The 22897-nt window shown below is 38.9% G+C and overlaps 1 protein-coding gene across 1 annotated transcript in view; it reads right to left on the reverse strand.

The window, feature by feature from the left end:
- Positions 1-356: 356 nt before the first annotated feature.
- The window catches only part of SGIP1 (SH3GL interacting endocytic adaptor 1), a 136675-nt gene continuing 114134 nt past the window's right edge, over positions 357-22897 (reverse strand). The window contains exons 19-25 of the mRNA XM_047082345.1: positions 20602-20713; positions 12196-12351; positions 7766-7898; positions 3372-3574; positions 2124-2188; positions 1382-1546; positions 357-379 (exon numbers count right to left, since the gene is read on the reverse strand). Of these exons, the coding sequence (XP_046938301.1) occupies positions 357-379; positions 1382-1546; positions 2124-2188; positions 3372-3574; positions 7766-7898; positions 12196-12351; positions 20602-20713 (857 nt within the window). The remainder of the gene's footprint in view (positions 380-1381; positions 1547-2123; positions 2189-3371; positions 3575-7765; positions 7899-12195; positions 12352-20601; positions 20714-22897) is intronic.

Genomic DNA, 22897 nt, shown 5'->3' on the forward strand with positions numbered 1-22897 from the left:
CCATTCAACAGTACTACTATTAAATTTACATACCACAGTTGAAATTACATCCATTTCAGGAATGGTAAAATGCTAAAACTCAAGTGTCTAACTGCCTTACTGGAATGAGTACAATTTACAAATACAATAATTACATTTTAAAACCATTAACAATATTACACCTAGAAGTAAATACTGTAAGACTGGTCACCATGGTATTGTGTGAGGGAAATCATTGCTGAAAATCACTGACATTTCCAGCAGATATATCCCGAGTGCAAATTTTGGTTTGTTCTCATCAAACCAAAATTAAAACCTGTTTCTCATACAACAGTTCTCCATTATATGAATCCTCCAAATCCTTGCATATGATTTTATTAGTTATCTGCCAAGTATTTTCCTGCAAAACAAAACAACATATCAACAGGTTACCTTCCATAACGTGATTATTATATGGGGGCAACATTTTTATTCTTCCTGCCCTACCACTAGAAGCTAATCGCTGCATCTTGAGGAGAGCAATACTAGTATCAAATATGTGCAATTTTTTAAGTTTTCAATTTCCCAGCCCAGCAAGTTGTCTTTTCACATTTCCGTGAATGAATCCTTTGCAGAGGTTTAGGTTTTAGGATAGGGTGGAGGATTTGTTCCCGGATGTGAGAACCCAACTTGTTACAGGAATAGTAACCATATAACCTGGGTCATTTTTGACAGTGAAAGGGCTATAACTGATAATTACACGAGTATAGCAGGCATAAAAACCAGCAAGTCATTGATATCTTGTTATCCCAGCAAGTCATTGATAAGTATAATCATCCTAGTATTGGGGACTCCTTTGCCAACCAACTATTATATATGCCAAAAACCTGTCTCACGGCCATTGCAGCTCATGGGCAACCATTGCTGATACCTGGCCTAGATTCTTTAAGGGTACTTATATTAAAGTGAAAGATAGATCTCAGATCTCAGCTATGCCTAACAAGTCTAAAACCTATGAAGTCCTGTTGGAGAAAAAGTTTTCAGTTAAGAGGTAAATTCAAAGGCAAATAGCATATTATTTTACATATATATATATATATATATATGTAAAAGTAGGATTTACTCCATTAGCCGTAGTGTATACATGTATATAATGGGAATGACTGGTCATCCCTGCATAAGAAACAGAACCAGAGGCATGATAAATAGTCAGGGCCTTTCTAATTTCTGATTTCCAGTTTATTATCCCATTTTTACCTCATTCTATAATTGGTTTGCTTTCTAACTGGGATGAGAAATGGGGATTGGGAGTGGGGAAGAGGAAAAGAAAGAAGATGAGCAAATCAGACACTATTCCTTCTTAAGAAAGAGTAGCTACGGCAACACTATTTTTGCAAATGAAACTCACAGGATACCCACTTACCTGCAGCAAATCTTTTCTTGATAAGTGAAAACCGATACCCTGCTCCAACAAGTTCAATATCACAACCAGAAAGGGTGCTTCCTTCACTTGTGAACTGCACAACCAATGGGGAAGGTTTGCTTGGGCCTTCAGATAACTGAAATCTTGCCAATAAAGAACCCACCCCTAAGAAAAGAGTATCATTACAAGATAACAGTCAACACAACATGATGGATATAGTTTGGGAAATTGTATTCAAAAGTTAACATACACAATCTAACTTACTAGACAATAGTATATGTTTCAGTGACAAAATGGTAATGAATGAAATTAATCATGAAATATTATAAGGAACTCCTTTTTGCACACTGATGAAAGTGTAACTCAGCCAAATGGTACTCCAAAATTTGGGAGCATGATACTTGGAAGGCAATGTATTTTCCAAGCTATGATTAATATCACAAGAAAGTAAGAAATACCTAAACTAGCAGAGAGTTGAGATCTGACACAAAATGAAAACATGTCTCATGAAAAGCTCTTCTCTGAAGAATAGTCTGTTTGATGTGGGGGTGGACAGAAAAGGGGAAGTAGAGGATTCATGCAGGAATTATTTGCTTTTATTGGTTGAAATAAGTATATACCAAAGCGAAGTGAAATATTTTGCTTGTTTTCAATCTAAGTGTATTTTTGCTAATAGTTTTCTAATACCTGAAAGTTATTTCAGCCTTAAATATTAATTAAAATAAGCCTACAATGACATTACCTCCATTTTCTGACTTCTGAGAAATATCAGGAATCTTCCACAATATTCTCTGTTGTTCAGCATTCCTAAAAATAAAATAGGTAAAAGGCTTTTGCACAGGCAAAGGTTTTTGTCTAATGGATGCCATATTTTTTCTAGATAGTGCTAACTTAAAAAAATGAATCTTGAAAATGTTAACTACAATTTATGCTTTATCTATCTACCTACGTACCTATCTATGCATCCATCCATCCATCCATGCATCCATCTATCCATCCATCTATAATTCTCTCTTTTTTCTGTTCCTTATTGTAACTAGCCACAACACTGTCAGATAGGAAAACATGTAGAAGACAGGCAGTTATTTGACACAGCTACTGAAAACACAGATGAGAAATGTTAACCAATTAATCTAGATAACTTAAGTTGGAGCTATCATATGGCTGACTTTCTTTTTAATGTTCTCCTTTTTGCTTCTAAGAATCACATGGAAAAACCAGAGTAATTTTTTCTAAGAGAACAAGTTCTTTTTAACAACTGCTATTGGTACGCAGTGTCTATTCAGTATCTGTTCCCATACCTTCTCTAGTGGTGTCTTTTTATAGCTCAGAAGGCTATAAAACAAAACCCTACATTTCTTAGACACCCCTGTAGTTAGGGTCCTAGATGCATGTTAGGGTCTACCAATTACATGCACTGCTTGAGATTTGGAGGATAGAAGGGAGGCAGAGGCCATTCTCCTGCCACTTTCATGGCTGTTTTCTGCTGGCCAGTAACCCAACTGAGATGTGGGGGTCTTCTAACAAAGTGCTCCATACAGCCCAGGCTCCAGTTCTGTGAGTGTTGAGAAGTAGTTAAGGCAGTGCCGGTAGGAACTTTCTTATCCTTGGATCAACATGGCAGCAGTGAGTTCTTGAATTCAATGGCTCCATGGGCAGCTTCCTGGTATCTATGCTTCTTGGTTGTGGCTGAGGTAGCAGCTTCCCTGGCAGGCCAGTTCTGCAGTGTTCTGGGAAACATTCTTGGAGATCCAGCCTAAAGCTTGCTCCTCTAGCACTTCCACCATCGTGTGAGCATATGAATCCCTGTGTTAAATCATTTTCTGCTTAAAATAACAGAACAGAATGGTTGCTGTTTCCTGCTCTGAACCCTGACACATAGGCCTGCTGTGATCTCCTCCTGTAGGAAACACAAATGCTAAGAAGTCTGTGATCCCTTTGCCCAGAAAGAGCCCATTGATAAAGAGGAAGGGGACTGGGGTCTCCTTACCAGACTGCTGGTGGGAGAACGGCCTGGAGCTTGGTTACCCCTCCATCTATGGGGACCAGGAACTGCACGTTGTTGAGGGCCACCGCAGTTGTCATTGCATCCGTATTGTATTTGTAATCTATGCGCAGGTCAGTGCTTGCTGGCTCACACCGCCAGTTCACTGCCAGGTTCAGGGGTGTGGACTGAATGCCCTGGGCAGACACCTTGCCAAACAATAGCAAAGAGAATATTTAAGACTCGACCACTAATCTGAGACAAAGCTAGAAGCTCTGACTATCTCCCATGGGAATACTCTTAGCTATAAAATGTCACAATGTTGTCAGTGCTGTTTACAAATGAGCCCTCAATAAATTATCACTGTGAAGGGTGCCCTGTGAGAGATGGGTGCTACAGGTAAATTGTTATAGGTTAAAAACATAAAATCTCCATAGCACTTTCGAGTTTACAATGCACTTTAGGTCAGTTAGGGAGGTGTTTAGGAGCTGGTTAGGAGCTGAAGCCAAGGAGTTAGTCTTGGATCTGAGTTCTGACTGTTACTTACAAGCAGATCTTGGACCAGTCACTAAACCTCTCTGAGCCTTAGTTATTTCTTTATCTGCCAAAGGGGAATTATAATAATAATATCCACCCCTGGAGTTGTCAGGAAAATCGAAGATATTTTATGTGAAACAGTCAGCATAGTGCCTAGCACTTAGTAAAAGCATTAGTGTTTTCACACAGATTACCTGCTGATACTCTCGTACTTTCTCTTCACAACATACCAGCGAGTTAGACAAAGCAGATTATTATTACTCCTTTGGGATCTGCCAGAGTGAGGACTTGAACCCAGGTCCTCTAATTAGAATGGGTACATTGTACCGTCTCCTGTCAATTCTAGCTAGAATCAACGATGAATTTGACCAAGGAAAAGCCACATTTGCAGAATCAACAATATTGTCTTATCTAAAGACAAAAATACCAACTTGATTTCTGGGTCCACAGTGAGTTCACAATGTTATTATGTCTTGATTGTTCACTGTGATGGTACTCTAGGAGACTTCTTTAACCAGCACACATACATATACTGCAGGGTCTGTGTGGGTGACGTCTATGCCCTTGCAGTTGTTTTTGTTTTTAAGTTTATTTAGAGAGAGAGAGTGTGCATGTGTGAGCTGGTGTGGGGCAGAGAGAGGGAGGGAGGCAGAGAATCCCAAGCAGAGCCCAACATGGGGCTGTCTCACTAACAGTGAGATCATGACCTGAACCTAAATCAAAAATCGGACACTAAACCAACTGAGCCACCCAGGCGTTCCATGCCCTTCCAGTTTTTTTGTGTGGAGTCTGAGTTTTGCCAATTTTAAAGACTATAAACAGCTGGCTATTGGCCTAGCATTTCTCACACATAGGGACACCATGGGGAAGGGGCCTGAGGGCAGGTTGAGCTCAGAAGGCAGCAGTGGTTGCTACAGAAACAAGCCCAGATATGGGTTCTTTTATAAAATGACAGACATGGCTTTCAATGACAACTTTAGTTAGATAACTATTATAAGTTTTTATACTTGAAATATTTTTAGCGGCACAAGCCTCTGCAAATGAACTATGCTTTGAAAATGTGTTATATAAGGTAAATCAGAAGCACAGCAGACTGACCCTTCCCTGCCTGTTTCTGCCCTCTATCTCAGTGGTAGTTCTTGACTTCACAGTGGCTCCTCTACCCAGTGACAAGTGCTTTTTGAATTTGTACAGGTGTGTTTTTGATTGGATGCTCCTGGTGGCCAAAAAATAAACATGCTGAGATTTTAAGGCAATCCCACAACATGCTTGCTGTGATTCCCACCCAATTCCTTGGATGGTTGGAAAACAGTATGACCACAACTAAACAACAAATGGGATTCCTCAGAGCTCACTTTAAAATAAAATGGCAGGCCTAGGGCTACTTATATTTTACAAATACTTTGAAATATATTAGGCTATTAATCCCTCACAACAACCTATAAAACATCTAGGTAGGACTGTTATTCAGCATAGTGTCGGAAGTCCTCAGAAATCAGACAACACAAAGAAATAAAAGGCATCCAAATCAGCAAGGAGGAAGTCAAACTCTCACTCTTCACAGATGACATGATACTCTATGTGGAAAACTCAAAGACTCCATGAACAGCCTGCTAGAACTGATCCATGAATTCAGCAAAGTCGCAGAATATAAAATCAACATACAGAAACTGCATTTCTATATGCCAGTAATGAAGCAGCAGAAAGAAATCAATTTACAATTGCACCAAAAACCATAAAATACCTAGGAATACACCTAACCAAAGAGGTGAAAAATCTATACACTGAAAACTATAGAAAGCTTATGAAAGAAAATGAAGAAGATGCACAAAAAAAGTGGAAAAACATTCCATGCTCATGGATTGGAAGAACAAATATTGTTAAAATGTCTACACCACCCAAAGCGATCTACATATTCAGTGCAATTCCTATCAAAATAACACTAGCATTCTTCACAGAAAAAACAACCCTAAAATTTGTATGGCACCAGAAAAGACCCCAAACAGCCAAAGCAATCCTGAAAAAGAAAACCAAAGCTGGAAGCATCACAGTTCTGGACCTCAAGCTGTATTACAAAGCTGTAATCATCAAGACAGTATGGTACTGGCACAAAAAACAGACAGATCAATGGATCAGAATAGAGAACCCAGAAATGGACCCACAAACGTATGGCCAACTAATCTCTGACAAAGCAGGAAAGAATATCCAATGGAATAAAGACAGTCCTCAGACTGGAACCTCATCAAAATAAAAAGCTTCTGCACAGCAAAGGAAACAATCAGCAAAACTAAAAGGCAACCGAGAGAATGGGAGAAGATATTTGCAAATGACATATCAGATAAAGGGTTAGTACCCAAAATCTTTAAAGAACTTACCAAACTCAACACCCAAAAAACAAATAATCCAGTGAAGAAATAGGCAAAAGACATGAATAGACACTTTTCCAAAGAAGACATCCAGATGACTAACAGACACATGAAAAGATGCTCAACATCACTCATCAGGGAAATACAAATCAAAACCACAATGAGATACCCCCTCACACCTGTCAAAATGACTAAAAGTAACAACTCAGGCAACAATAGATGTTGGCAAGGATGCAGAGAAAGAGGAACCCTTTTGCATTGCTGGTGGGAATGCAAACCGGTGCAGCCACTCTGGAAAACAGTATGGAGGTTCCTCAAAAAATTAAAAATAGAACTACCCTATGACCCAGCAATTGCACTACTAGGTATTACCCAAAAGATATAAGAGTGCTGTTTCAAAGGGGCACATGCACCCAGTGCTTATAACAGTGCTATCGACAATAGCCAAATTATGGAAAGAGCCCAAATGTCCATCGATGGATGATGGGTAAAGAAGATGTGGTATATATCTATATCTATATCTATATCTATATCTATATCTATATCTATATCTATATCTATATCTAGATAGATATCTATATATAATGGAATATTACTTGGTGATCAAAAAGAATGAAATCTTATCATTTGCAACAACGTGGATGGAACTAGAGGGTATTATGCTAAGCGAAATTAGTCAGTCAGAGAAAGACAAATATCATATGACTTCATTCATATGTGGAATTTAAGATACGAAACAGAGGAACATAAGGGAAGGGAAGGAAAAAGAATATAAAAACAGGAAGGGAAATTAACCATAAGAGACTCTTAAATACAGAGAACAAACTGAGGTTTGCTGGAGGGGTTTTGGGTGGGGGGGATGGGCTAAATGGGTAAGGGGCATTAAGGACGACACTTGTTGGGATGAGCACTGGGTGTTAAGTGTAAGTGATGAATCACTAAATTCTCCTCTTGGAATCATTGTCGCGCCATATTTTAGCTAACTTAGATGTAAATAAAAATAAATAAATAAATAAATTAATTAATTAATTAATTAAAAAAAAATCTAGGTAGGAATCACTATTATCCTTATTTGCAGATGAGGAAACAGGGGTTCAGGGAGATTAAGTGTCTAAAGTCAGTGGCCAGTAGGAAGCTGACTTAATTCCAGAATTCAGTTTCTTGCCTACACTTTAATACTTTACACCCACCTCATGTTGCAGCAGGTGAATTCTGTCTGCTTTCTAGGTTCACTTAATGACAAATGGGATGGAGACTTAAAAGAAAAATCCCACAGGCTTTAAAATTCATAGGATTCAATCTCAATTATTGAAATTTCTTGCAACTTCATTTTTATAATCTCCAAGTAGCCTTTTAAGCTTCTATTTTCTTATAAATTATAGCTTTTAAGTTAGATTAAAAGGAATGTTATTTTCTTTTCTTTTATTTAATGTTAGGCATATTAGAATACACAATTATAATGTGGAAGAGACACCCTGACTGTATGACTAGGCTTACCTGATACTTGAGCATGTCCACGTTATAATATGTAGCCTGGGGCTTTTGTTCCGACACTTTCTTTAAGTGAGTCATCAAATTTGGCATGTTTACCCAGAATTCCTTGGTATTGGCATCATTTTGAGTGTTATCGCTATTCAGTTGGGAAAAAAAATTGTTGAGTCGCATCTTGTGACAAATATTATCCACTCAAAGAAGCATCTTAGCAAAGTGTCATCTGATTTCTATATCCATCTATGACAATCTGTAGAGATCATATTACTAACAGTACTATAACTTTAGTACAACTGCAGTTCTAAATGGTATTATGTTAAGAGATTAATACACATAAGGAAGTATGATTGTATTGCTATGAATTTCAGCGAGTGCCCAAAAATATCAACCAATCCTGATGATAACTGGTTGCTTTAAAGAGTGAATTATTTATTAACACAAACTTAATAGCTCTTTCTACATGACCACAGTTTCCTCTGAATTAGTCAGTTAATGCAATCAAGGAGCTGGGTACATTGATTTTTTTTTTTAATTGACGTGAACAGTAGTTTCTCAGAAATTACTGAGTTAAATATTTGGCCAAATGTAAACACAGTCTTTATCTCCAGCTGAGGAGAAAAGGGTGATCCTAAAACTACCATGGTATTTTATCTGAGAGCATCCAGATCAGAAAATAGTCACTGCACTTACAAGATGGTCTTGGAATTTAAATGATAATAATCATGGTAGTTACAATAAAGAAATGTAGTCATGATGAATTCAGGAATTTGGTATTCTTTTTTTTTTTTTTAATGTTTATTCAGTTTTGAGAGACAGAGAGCAAGAAAGGGTGGGGCAGAGAGAGAGGGAGACACAGAATCCGAAGCAGGCTCCAGGCTCCGAGTTGTCAGCACAGAGCCCGACGCGGGGCCTGAACTCACAAGCTGTGAGATCATGACCTGAGCCAAAGTCAGTTGCCCAACTGACTGAGCCACCCAGGTGCCCCAGGAATTTGGTATTCTTAAAGATTTGTTAGCTTTGTTCAGGTGTCTCTCTATACGTCAGTCACCCAATGTATCTTGAAAATGCTTGTCTCAATGACAAATGGAATCAGTCAAGAGTGTGAGCAGCCTCTGTTCACTTTCACATAATAAGGAAACTGAGGGCCCAAGTAATTCAGTAACCTGACATACAACTCACTTACTGAATGGAAATTAGAGGTTAAGAAGACAGAAGGATGACAGTAATAAAGTGATGAAGGCAGGCCAGAAGTAAGTTGGTATGATCCAGCCTCCAAAAGTCAAACAAATTAAGAGAATGAGTCAAAAAAACATCAGGGCTTTAAAACTGCTACTGATCTGTTAGGAGGGAGTGGCTGTGGGGGGCTCAGTCTCAGCATGACCCATGTGAATTCTGCTGGGCCCTGGTATAGGTTGTTGAGGACAAAACAAAGCTCTACAACTGTGGGCATGTGGGATGTGGATGGAAAAGATTCCCAGCCCCTGAGACATTGCCCCTGGGTAAGCTGAGCTAAGGATGCTGATGAGGGCTGTCTAAACTTGTATTACCTAAGAGCATCCAAGTTACGCAGAGGCTGGAGATAAGAGTGATAGAGAGTCAGTGAAATTAAGTGATTTGCTTATGGGTAACAGCTAATAAGAACAGTCAGGATTCCAGCCCAGGTCAGTATACTGTAGGTCATACTTTCCCACTGTACCAAAATAGAGGTACAGAATGAATATCCAGTAACATGTCATTAATTTGTACTAAGCAGATCTGAATAGTTGGGAAAATTTCAATGACACTATTTTTTACAGAAATGTATTTTCTAAGTTTAATAACAAATTAAGCTAAGTCATATATCTACGATAATTCCTCAGAGAACTTGCTTTAATAAATATTCAAGAAAGCTTTGTCAATCAGATAGAGATGCCAGTTACTTGGAGAGGCGATTCTTGAATGCTCAAGAAGTCTTGAGAATTCTTTAGTCTTATGATTGGCTTCACGGTTGTTCCCGAATATTCTTTACAAGCAAACCCCTTTCATAATGGGAAAGTAGAAGTAAACTTCAATTTGGTCCCTGTCAATGGGTTGCAAACCCAAAGGTGTTCAGGTGCCAAGCTGCGAACCTAAATGAAGTCTTTCAGAACACATAAATGAGAGAATTGGCTGGTCTAAGGCAATAGATGTTAAAAGGCTTGTACTGTGATCGAGAAAAATACTCGCGTATGTTGCCTTTTAAAAACTAGGGCTGGTAGTAGTGATGTTAGAGCAGTCCCGCATAACAAACCCACATAAGCTACATGGCCATGAGTTACCAATCACAGCCCTGACACAATAATCAAATATTTAGAATTTGTAAGGTCCAAATGAGTATTTTTTATTCTTGTTTTAGCAGATAATAATAGTAAGGTAAGGGTCTATATAATATTGTGTCAGGCAAAAACATACTCAGGGTGTTATTTAATTCAATTCCTAGGACTGATATATTAATATAAGTATAAAACTCTTGCATATATGATTAAAAACCTGGCCACATAATGGCCTAAAAATGCAACAAAAACTGTAACACCCACACTCGTCTTATTAACAAACAAACCAGTGAGATGATGGCACCTAACTCCTAATTTCAGACGGAGGAACCTTGACAAATAAAATTAACTGGCTCAATGTGAACGTCAAAAACAGAGTGGGAGAGTGAAATAACAAGCTTCTGATTTCCAGTCTTGATTGTTTTACGTTTATTTTTCATTTAATGCGAGACCATATATTTCCACACTTTTAAACCTGGAATCAAGTTTGCCAGTTAAACCATCACAAGGACCAAAGAGGAGGAGGTGATCTTGGTAGTCACCTGACAGATCTGTGACTGTTTTGTCACCACTGAGCGAACAAGTCTCAGTGAAGAAAGCAACGATGTTGGTCCTTAAATTCCAAATACCAACAACCTTTAGCTATTTCTACATAAATACCCAGCTTGACTAAATTCTTTAAATGATAGTTGAGTTGTTCATTCATTGAACAAATGTTAGTTAAGTCCTTACTAGATGCCAGGTGTAGTGGAAGGTACTGACGATGTGGTGGTGAACTAAGAGATGTGTTCCGTTCTCTCATGGATTTTACAGTCTAGTGGGGGAGATGGATGAATGAAGAAACACAAACAGATATATAATTATTAATTCTAGCAAGAGCAACAAGGGAAAGAAAAGGATACCTTGAGAGGGAATAACAAGAGGGCATATTTGGTTTAAGAATGGGGGTTGGGGGTGGAAGAGGAGTGGAATGGTCCAGGGAGACAAGGCAGAGCTGAAATCTGAAGAGTGAGTCAGGGTCAGGTGAAGAGGGACAGAAATAGTATCAGAGGCGGAGGAAACAAGCACACAAATCCCAGCCTGTTCTTAAGCCTGGCAAGCCTGGCTGGAGCTACCAGGATTCTGAGGCAGGACGGTGGGAAATGGTAACAGAGAGGCAGGCAAGGGTAGACGACTCTAGGTCTCAAAGGCAGTGGTAACAAGTTTGCATTCAGGTACAGACGCAATGCAAAGCCACTTGAGGATTATACGTGAGGATGGCCTGGTTCACCTCACAGAAAGTGACTCAGCTGTTGTGTAAAAAATGCAGTAAGGGGGCAAGCTTGGATGCAGGAAGAGAAGAAGGAAAGCATTTTCAGTGGTCCAGGAAAATGACAGTGGTCACTTGGACAGGGAGGTCACAGTAAAGAGAAAAAAATGGCCACTTTAGAGAGAGATTTTTGAGTAAAATATCAGGACTTAATGATAAGAAGCTGTCAAGAATGACAGTTTTTTGTCTCATTCATTGCCGGTAATTAACTTGTATAGTTGATCATTTTTCATAGCTCCATACACGTGTATGTTTGTGTGAACCCACATGCATGTAGGTATGATAGGTCCATGTTCAGATTTAACAGTTAGAAAATGTGAATAGAATGTTTATATAAACAAATTCACATTAGCTTCTTTGAATACATGTACAGTTCCATTAAAACAATCACCATTACTGCAAAATTATGTATTTCACGAAAAAGACTTTCAAGCTCATGTGAAGACGAGCTCACAGTTCAAATATCATTTGACTTTAAAAGATGCTAAGACAACAAATGGATTTTAGTCCTTTTATTGGGCTCATTTCCCACTCTCCTCATCCATTGTTTACTGATGGCAATGAATAAACAAACTGTCACTGATACAGCTTTTATTACTCTAAATGTCTCTTCAGCCCCTTGAGATGGTTGGCCGTTAGAATACATATAAGCATCTACACACAATTATATACAAAAGATTTTTACAGGTAGCAAACTTCTGGGTTGAATCTACAAACATATCTGAGTAGCGGTAATTTCTCTACCATGCTATTTTCTTGCTAAGGTATATCCTTCATCTAAGTATCCAGTGCTAAGCGACACACATCTCTAAAAAATTTGTGCAAAATATATTTACCAGCAGAGAAGTTGGGGATTTGGCAGGACGTGTTCTAACCTGCTGAAATTTATCACCCGAAAAGTCAGAGCAGCTGGCGATGGATTGTTGGCAAAGTGTCTGGTGATGCCGGCAGGAAAAGACAACACCATCTCTCCAGTAATCTTCACGATACATCTGGCATATCAAAACACATGAGAGGAAAGAGAGAGAGGAAGCCCAGGTCAATAAGCTGTGAATCAAAACAGTTGGGAAAAAGAAATGATTTATGTAACAATAGTACAATAGCAGGAGAGACACAAGGTAAGCTCTTAAACAATTCCGCTGTCAACTACTAAATCATTTCCAAGACCTGAGAATGCAAGGTTTGTGTTAACACTTATCCCAAAAAGTCGCCATCTGTTGAATGTGCTTTTGAACTGTAAGAAAAATGCAGCCTTTCTCTTTCTGTAGAAATGTCTATCTGTTCACCTCACAATAGAACCACCTATTTTGGTGGTTATTTTGGTCTCTGATTTCTGAATCTTTGGCAACATATTTGAAGATAATAAAATCAAACGCACAACATTATCACACTATTGACTGGGTCTTATTTTAGTTCTCAGTAACATGATTGATGTCTTGAATATGTTCTTTTCTGTACTGAAGAGGTAAACTCCTTGCTTCCATTTAACTATATATTTATTCTATGTCTATTCGGTTGAAACTGTAAAAATCAGTCATACAAGTTAGCACAATAAGATAATAATTTGAAAGGAAGAATAACTTTTTTTTAAAGTGTTTTGTTGAGGCACAATTGACATACAATAAATGGCACTCGTTTATAGTGTAAACTTCCATAATTTTTTATATATTTTATACCTGTGAAGCCCTCATGCAATCAAGTTAAGGAAAATACCCAGTACCCCTAAGAGTTGCCTCACACATTTCTGTGATCCCTCTCTGCTGCTTTTCTCCTTATCCCTAAGCAATTGCTAACATAGCTTTCTGACACTGCTATTAGTTTGCACATTCTAGAATTTCATGTAAACAGAATCATAAAGTATGTAATTTTTTCATCTGGCTTCTTCCACTCTGTAATTAGAGATTCATCTATGTAGTGTATGCATCAATAGTTCATGACTTTTTATTGCTGTGTAGCATATGGCTAGCCCACAGGGGTTTTGTTTTTTTTTTAATCCATTAATTTGTTGAAAAACATTTGGACTCTTTCCAGTTTTTAAGTATTACAAATAAAGCTGTGGTGAATATGTTTGTACAAGTCTTTGTATGGACATATGCTCTCATATCTCTTGGCAAATAAATGGAGGAGAATCACTGGATCACACTGAAATCAAGTAGCATTAATCCACCAACTTTGTTCTTTTTCAAAATTGTTTTCGCTTCTGTAGTCCCTTTGCACTTCAATATGAAATTTAAAATCATGGTGTCAATTTCTATATAAAATCAATGTAGTTCCAATTCACCCTTTATTGCCTGCACTGAGAAAATTATTGAGCCCTTTGTATATACTTTTTCTTTGCCAGCAGGCACTATGTTAAATTTTGTCAGTAGAGGGCGCTAAAAAGACATTGCAGGAAAAAGATTTTTCCTTCCCCGTTCCTGGGTACTTGCTAGGCTGGGTTCCATAGTACTTAGGGCATACCTGGTGCCAGGCTCTTGCGGTGCCGGAAGCTTGTGTGTGGGACCTCTGCAGAGCACGTGGCATCCCCAGTGTGTGGGTACTGCAGCCCATGTGGCTTTGATAGTGCCTGGTGGTACAGACAGCTTCCCCAGCATCTGGCCCCTGTAGTGCATGTGTCTGGGCTGCCCCAGTGCCCAGATCCTGCAATGTAGGTGGGTTCTCTGGCTCCAGTCTCCTGTCACGTGCACACCTTCCTTCTCCACAGCCAGCTTCTGCAGTGCATGGTGACCTGCAGTACCCACCACGTGGCCATTAGCTTCCTCTGCCACCCCCAAGTCAGTTTGCTGTGGAGTATGCCTCAGTGAGACACCTCCTCGTAAACAGCTGGGAGTGTGCTGGGCTTCCCCCGTATCATGTCTGAAAACACTTAAGGAAGAAAGCTAGGCATTCATATGGCACACCTCACCTCTCAGGGGTCACTGTCCTTTACCTGAGATCCAGGGTCTGGCAAATCATTGTTCACATGTTTTGTCCACTTTCAAGGCATTTTCAGGTAAAGAGATAAATCGGTCCCTGTTACGACACTGGCCAGAAGCAGAAACCTCAAAAGGATTGTTCTTCTTTAGGAAACAGTAAATATTTAAACTGAGTGAACTTCTTTATGACTTCCCTTTACATCTGGATAACTTACCCTTGTACTAGTTCTGTAACTTTAAGTTCAGGACTGTACTTTCTAGGGAAATTGAGATTAATAGATGGAAACTCTGCTCAACATCTGAGCACAGGGAGCGCCATTTGCCCCGTAGTCATTTTGTATGCTGTGTAACTGTGATTGTTGAGACACATGTGTCTCAGGGGAGATGGCCTTTGGTGCATAGTTAAAATAGCTTATGGGAAGAATTGCTACAGACTCTTATGTATAAGGCCAGGTTGAGGTCAAGGGTGGAGGGCAGGAAAGCTTCCTAAGGTAGCCATGTTTCCCTTCTCTCCCCTCATTCAGATATGGTCATCCATAACCCTGCATTGCTCTGGATGAAAATTTTGGTTTCTGGCAGTTTGCACATCCATCTCTTCTGGAGAGTACTGTCGATTCCCCACTTTGGATACCAGTTCTGCTGTCTTCCTTTTCTGCATTTCAGCTACATAAACCTTGCATTAATTACTGGGGCTGAGCCCAGACTTCCCCTTAAGCTGAGTCTATTCTCAATGCTTTTCAACATGTGGATGTGCAGAATACTATTTCACGACTTCAGAAGAAAACAATAATTAGTCAGAGCATTTGTTAAATCAGAGTTCAGTACCTACCGTCCCTCAGTACATTGTTGTCAGCAGCAGTGGCTGAAATGTTTTTCAATTGGTAAGGGATCTGCTCAGTGACTTTTCCAGGTTGCTCAAAATGAGGTGTAAGTGGTGTCTTGGTGAGGGATAAAGTTTCTCTTTTGAAAGCCAGTCAGCGAGGGGAGGCAGTGGCATTATTTAGTCAATAAACATTTATTGACTCCTAATCATGTAATGTTTGTTTGTTTCTTTTGAGTGGGGAGGACATTTAAAAATCAGCAAAACAGCCTTGTCTTCAAAGGGCTCATGGTGTCGCGTGGCTGATGAAAGAAGTAGCGAATATAAACCAGTGTAAGAAGCACCAAGCTTCAACGGGCGCCTGGGTGGCTCAGTCGGTTGAGACCGACTTTGGCTCTTGTCATCATCTCGCAGTTCCTGAGCTTGAGCCCAGTGTTGGGTTCTGTGCTGACAGCTCGGAGCCTGGAGCCTGCTTGGGATTCTGTGTCTCCCTCTTTCTCTGACCCTTCCCCACTCATGCTCTGTCTCTCTCTCTCTGTCAAAAATAAATAAACATTAAAAAAAAATTTAAAAAAAAGAAGCACCAAGCTTCTTCATGTATATTACATTTCTGTACTGCATGTCAACTGTCACAGATTTAGAATTTATTTGCTGATTTAGTGATTCATCCATTCAGAACTTTACTGACTTATTAATTCATCCAGTATCTATTTCCAGATCTGAAATTTTCTACACAAAATGAATATTTTCAACCCATACTCACTAAAGGAAAATATTTGTTTAACTTTAACGACTGTTCTTATCAGTATGCAATGTGGCGACATTGCACGTGAGCTTGAATTATGGAAATCGAAAATACTGCAATATGGAAATATTAACAAACTCATGTTATGAACAAAATTCGAAATCATGAGAATCCCCACAAATGAAACATTTGTCAAGAATGGCAAAATTTCAAGGTCACCTGGCTAAGTGACTTCTAAACTGGGTTCTCCCTATTGCCACAGGCAGTACCATGTTAGCCATCCAACAGAAATGCTGGCCAATTTTGGTTAGGAAGTGTGTGAGTATGACATATGTGAGGTCATAAGAAGTACAAGGCTCACATAAACATGACTTTCATGCACTGCTTTGATAACCAAGCCCACAGTCTCTGTGCATGTGCAGCTGTCCGCCCTTTCATTGGTTTGGGTACTAGGCAAACTCCTTTCCATGTTTCCAGACTCGGTTCAAAGGCAGACCTTTCTGAAGCCTTCCTTCATAGTTTGTTTATTCGGCCTTCCTTAGTTTTTCCTGTATAGGTTCCTTGGATAGATGTACGGATTTTTTTAAAACAGTTTTGTAGGTTTTTTTGCACATATCTTACCCATGATTATAAAGCAAGTGCTATGTCTTGGGGGCAAATTACACAGAATCTAGTGCAGAGTAGGAACTCAATAAAATGTTAAAATAAATTCATACACTTAACATTATCCATATAGAGAGTGTCTATGCAGTGTACCAGCTATTATGTAGTGCCCTAGAATGGGCAGGGAGAAACAGGACAGACGTGGTCTTCACCCAAACTTCCAGTTTAAGTGGGGAGGCAGACACTTAGATAAATAATTGAAATATGATGATAAGAGAAGGAGAGCACATAACACAGAAACATGTTTATTTCCAAGGGAATAAAGACTTAACCCCTTGTGCCTGGGTTGTTCAAATAGGAGTGGATAATGGGAGATGTATTTCCCCAGCCAACAGCAGAAGTCAAGGAGTTCTCTGCCTATGAGAGACCGAGAAAGACCCGGGTATCAAAATGCCTATTACAGGTGTTCTGAATACTCCAAGAAAGAGTATAACTATACTCAAATGGATCATATATCATACTATATAATAATTAAAGTGGTAGATTTCTGTTTCCAATATATGGTCTGAAAGCAAATGGGGAAGGCTTTGGGTCCAGGATGAGAAGGAACCACAGGCAAAAGCAAGTCCACATGCCTTTTCTGTATCATTTCTCTATGTGGTGCTGTGTTTGACTTCCTCCTCCTCCTCCCCTGCTCACCCCAGGATAGAAGTTTTGAACTTGGGTTGTTTCTTTGAAAGTGAATAACAAAGGAGCAGCAATTAAAATGATTCACTGCCTGGAGCTGAAATTAAATTTAGAAGGATGTCACTTCATGATCTGTTCATAAATTTCGGATCTCATAATTTCAATGAAATTATTGAATCTCCCATCTATCAATAATGCAATATATACAGCAACTACTTATGGCAATATAATTGAAAACAGACTCAGTATATGCAATTGTTTAAGAGTCAAAGACTCAGTTAATTTGGAAGGACATAAGAAAAACACTAATATTGCTTTGGCTCAAGCGCCACATCACTGGAATGCCAAGGTCATGGATACCAGCATCACAGGTGCATACGTGCCCACATATGTGCTCTAGCATGCTGGGCAAATTGAAACAGGATGAAGAATCCAGCTGGTATAGGCACAGACCTACAAAGTGACTGGTAGGTTACTACACCACTCCTTAGGATTTAAGGAAGATTATTAAAAGCTTCTTAGCCCCCCTTGCACCATAACTACACTTCTTCTACAGTGGACTTTGTATTATATGTATGCACAAGTCTTATTTTCCAAATCAGCTGTCTTCATCACCAATATAACCCCTGTCTAGTACAATGGCAGGCACATAGCAGCCATTCTGTAAGTACTAGGGGAGTCATTCAACTCAACTTATTCAACAATTGTGCCAGATCCTGCTTTAGGTGTTGAGGATATAAGAATGAAGAAAATGCTCAAAGTCCCAGTTCTCATTCTGGTGGGGGAAGAGACAGACAGTGGACACTGAAAACATGTTAATTAGAGAGAAGGACAATGGGGGACGGGGGAAGAAAGTGAGGTTGGTTGGGAGAAAGAGCTGACAGTGGGTAGGAAGAAATGTTGCTATTTGCATAGGGTGGACAGAGAAGGGCTCTGATAAATCTGCTGAAGAATCCTGAAAGAGGTGTGGGGGCAATCACCCAGGTAGCTGGAGAAGATTTCACCCAGGCTGAAAGGGCAACAAATGCTGAGACCCTTAGATGCAGACGAGGTTGGCCAAATGGCAGAGAACAGCCATAAACCCAGTGTGGGTAGAGTGGAGTGAGTAAGAACGCCAGTGATGGAGACAAGATCAAAGAGGTGGTAGCTGAAATGGGGGAAGGGTCCCAAAGGACAGATAATGTAGAGCCTCATAGACTATTCTAAAGCATTAGGGTTTTGCTTTGAACAAGACAGGAGGGGTTTGAGCAGAGGAGTGATATTTTGACAACAGATTTTAGGGGGCAAAAATGGAAGTTCTTCTACCACCAATTAGGTCTCTCTGAATAAATTAATGAATGAAAGCCAATGAGTAAGCAGACAAAAGAGAATTCATTCTTGGGTGATTCCCAGTGTTTTTCATGCTGGTATAGACATCTCTTCTGACTACTTTTTAGTCTTTCTTATTCTTTTAAAGGTGTGTTTTTCCCACTTTTCTCAAGTCTGATGAGCCTGAGCTTTCTAAGGTATAGGTAGGTCAGTCAATAATAAGTATAATCCTTAGAACTGGTATTACAGAAAGTTATACAAATTGTTCAAAGAAGAGTCTACAGAAATACAAGTATGTGTATATGAAGTATGTATACAACTTAAGCACATGGTGCTTAAGTGCTCTAACAGTTCAAATGCATACTCTGTAAGAGTAGTTTTTAATTCCTATTGATATGTGGATGTGGCAAATTACCATCCTGCTTTGAAGATGAAGGAGAGAAGACATGGGGGAAACCAGAGTGCTACAGGCTGAATATTTGTGTTCTTCCAAAATGTATATACTGAAATCTGATCTCCAATATGATGGTGCTTGTTGGGAGGTGATTAGGTCACGAGGGTAGAGCCCTCATAAATGAGATCAGTGCCTTTATAAAAGCGACCTCGAAGAGCTCCCTAGCTTCCCTCCCCCACCCCCATTTAAGGTTACTATGAACCAGGATGCCACTGGCTCTGGTCAGATACTGAATCTGTTAGAGCCTTGATCTTGGGAAGTCTTGGGGACTTCCCAGCCCCAAGAACTATGAGAAATAGGCTTCTGTGGTTCAGAAGCCGTTCAGTCCATGGTATTCTGTTATAGCATCCCAAATGGACTAAAACACCAGAGTCCATAGTGTTTGTTTTTCTACAATAGTCTGGGCCTAGAAGAAAATCTAAATGTTGTTGAAAAGGACATAACATTTAGGGAAGTTGATAGATCCCGCTGGCTAGATAGAACACCTAAGGTAGAGTTACTAATCATGTTGTCCAGCATAATATTGTTAGATTTAGACTTAAAAAAAACTAGTGTTTCTGAAGTGTAAAGAGGAATCACAATTACTCATATAAATTCCCACTTAAAATATATGTGGAGATCCAAGTTTTCATTATAGTTAATTATCGCTGTTTCAAAATTTTTCATAAATAGTCTAGGGTCCTGTGTTAACATTTATTATTTTTCTAATTCTTATTTCCATGGATACTAAGGTTTTGTAAGTCCTGGTCCTTATAAGTAAAAAATAAAAAGCAATTCTTTCCTCACTTAGATTTGTCCTTTGTTTACCCATCACATTCAGACCTGGAATTGTGTTAGTGATACACTTGAAAGCCAGTTTGACTTTGGTCTTTTGTTTTCAGTATAGACTAATAATCACTCTTAATTTTTTTTTTTTTTTTGGATCATAAACCTTTTTGTGAAATTGATGGATGCTGTAGATCCTCTCTATGAACAAACGCACTATGCACACACATAAGATAAATGGTATAATTTTCAGGGAATCCATAAACTTCCTGAACTCTATCTATGGAACTCCTTATAGAAAGGCAAAATATTTAACCATATTATATATGCATTCGGGTCAAGTCCACCTTCAATATGTACTGAAATAAGTGAAATCAGGCTCATGGAATTACAGAGTAGAGTGCTGCATTTTTCTCAAGAGTTTACTTTGCCGTGATTATAATTTTTTTGGCCATTTTCTCCTTTCTTTGTATAGATAACATATAACCTGTCTTCTTACTAATCTCTGTGTTATGAACACAGCCATGTGTTTTGTTCCAGGTTCTCATTCCAATGCACCATGTTTCAGCTTATATGTGAATGATTCAGATCCATTACAAACTAAGACAATAAAGACATGATCTAGACATTTACTTTTGTGAGATAACAAGTGTTTTCACTGTCTACGTGGTTGGGTTAGGATTGTCTATAACTTGCATTCAAAACTGAACCAGAGATTTCTGGATAGTAAGATAATAGATTATTGGTCCTTTGGCACGTTTTTAAAAAAGCAGTGAATTAATATTTCTAATTAAATTTTCTCCTCCATTCTAGGTATGCTGTTATTGTTAACCAAAATTTTTTTCTTGGTTTTAGGATAAGGAATGAAATAGTTATAATTAAGGTGTCTCCCACTGAATGGAATAGAGTTTGGAAAGAATCCAGTGGACCAAGCCCCAGGCTTACTTGCTTGGATCTGCTCCTTTGAAGTAGGCATTGACTGTTTCTGTAAATGCCGCTGCAACAGGGAGGGTGTCCTGGGCTCCCATGGTCAGGGGGCTGGGTCCCCTGGAAGAACCTGCATGAAATGGAAAACTTTCATTTATTATGGACATAGGAGACATATTAATATGTGTGGAACTAAAAGTCCATTAAAGGATAAAAGGATGAAATCTATTACTGAAAACACATAACGTGCTAAGAACCATGTGTGTATATTTAACATAGAGCTCAAGTATTTAAAAGGAAATATTTGGCTGGTTTACAAACAAACACACTTGAAATTAATTCAATTGTGTATTTTTCTACATAAAAAAATCCAAGCAGAAAATAAAGTCAGAGGGGGTTTTCAGTGTTTTAAATAAAGCGTAAGGCAGTATTTGAATGACAGTTTGTACAGCAGGTTAGTTACTAAAGAAAACTTACTAGCTTCTTATTTCAGCATTTACCCTACACAAATGCCCACACACTCAAAACTTCTTGCGTTTCTTTATTTTAAAGAGACAAATGGCCATGGAGTATCATGTTACACATTGTCCTTTCCTGGGTTATTTCTGTTTTGAAATGCCCAATTAACTTCAGATCAAGTAGGCTCAAGTTTACATGTCCAAAAACATACATGCCATAAGGTACACCTTGACTTAACACAGACACACAAATGCATCAATTTGCACTATAAACAGTCACAGTGCTGCTCATGTTTACTGAGGACCTGTTATATACCATGTGCTGTGCTAGATACCTTACAAGAATCCCACAAAAGCCCTTTAGGATAACCATTATGATTTCCATTGTATAGAAGAGAAAACTAAAGCTCAAAGCGATAAGGGACTTGCCCAAAGTAACAGTTAAGTGGCAAAACTAAAATTCAAACCTAGATTTGCTGTCCTATAAAGCTCATGTTTTCCCCCATTATACCATATAGTTTGTCTAAAGGAAGCATTTTCTTTTATGGTTTTGATAGAACTTGAGGTTTCTGAAAGGAGCAAAATTTAACATTGTTGTTTTTGCTGTTTGCTGTCTAGGCACGGTACTGAACAGTAAAGTTTTCGTAATGACAAAGTATTTGTGTTGGCGATCATTGCTTCTCCTTCTTATCAAACAAAACACATTTATTCTTCCCCACCCTAAAGCAGATTACATATTATGCTTTTTTTCTTTTACCTTCAGTAACTTCTGTAATCTTCTCTGGCTATTAAAAAATCTACCCTTTGGGGCGCCTGGTTGAGCATCGGACTTCAGCTCAGGTCATGATCTCACAGTTCTTGAGTTCAAGCTCCACATCGGGCTGGCTGCTGTCCGTGCAGAGGCCACTTTGGATCCTCTGTCCCCCTCTCCCTCTCTCCCCACCCCCTCTCATGCTGTCTCTAAAAAATAAATAAACGTTAAAAAAAACCCTACCCTTTGTGTATCTTCCTCCTTTATTGAGGAGTTTTCTCTGGCAATTCTCATTCATGCAAGTCTCTTCTTGTGCTATCTTCCCTTGGCTTTCTGTATCTTGGACTTGGTAATTGATCAACAAACATGTGCTTACTATTTACTATGTATATGACACTATGGTAGGTTCTGGGGATTCAAAGTCAAATTACATATAATCTTTGTCCTCAAGGAGTTACAGTTCAGTGGGCTAATATTATCATCAACAACATTCACTACCAGCATTCCTCCATCACCATTATTTGTTGCATACTTACTATGTGTTTTACATATATTCTCTAGGTAAATGTACAAAGCAAGTGGAAAGGTCAGGGAGGGTTTCATTGAAAAAGTGATGTTGGAACTGAAGTTTGACAGTGAATACGATCTCACGAGGGTGAGAAGGAAGAAGGCCCAGCATATACATATGTGTGGAACTGAGCAAACATATGGCATTTTGAGAAACCACAGGAAGTATGGCACTGTTTGCATGTGAGTGGGTGTGAATGCAGTGGGTATTGAAAGGGGAGACAGGGAGGAAATGAGGTTTGGGCAGAGGTTAGAAATTAGGTCATGAAAAGCTTTGTTTATTTAGGAAAATTTGTTGATTTTATAGGTGATTTATAGGCATTGAAATCATAATCACTTTTTGAGAATTTAATACAAAACTATGGATGCTTCTCAAAGCAGAGTGCACCCATATACAGCGTTTATATAATTTGAAATAGTCCTTGGGAGTCCTGAAACAGACGTTAAAACACTGTCTCTAAAAGATGGGAGGCCTCTGAAGTATTTGAACTAGGAAAATAAAAAGAAATAGGGGGGCTATGATGGGGCTTGAGTGTCC

The sequence above is a fragment of the Lynx rufus genome, unplaced genomic scaffold (genome assembly GCF_022079265.1).
Source record: "Lynx rufus isolate CCGP_SWC_20201006 ecotype Redwood Valley unplaced genomic scaffold, mLynRuf1.p SCAF_2, whole genome shotgun sequence".
NCBI classification, from domain to species: domain Eukaryota; kingdom Metazoa; phylum Chordata; class Mammalia; order Carnivora; family Felidae; genus Lynx; species Lynx rufus.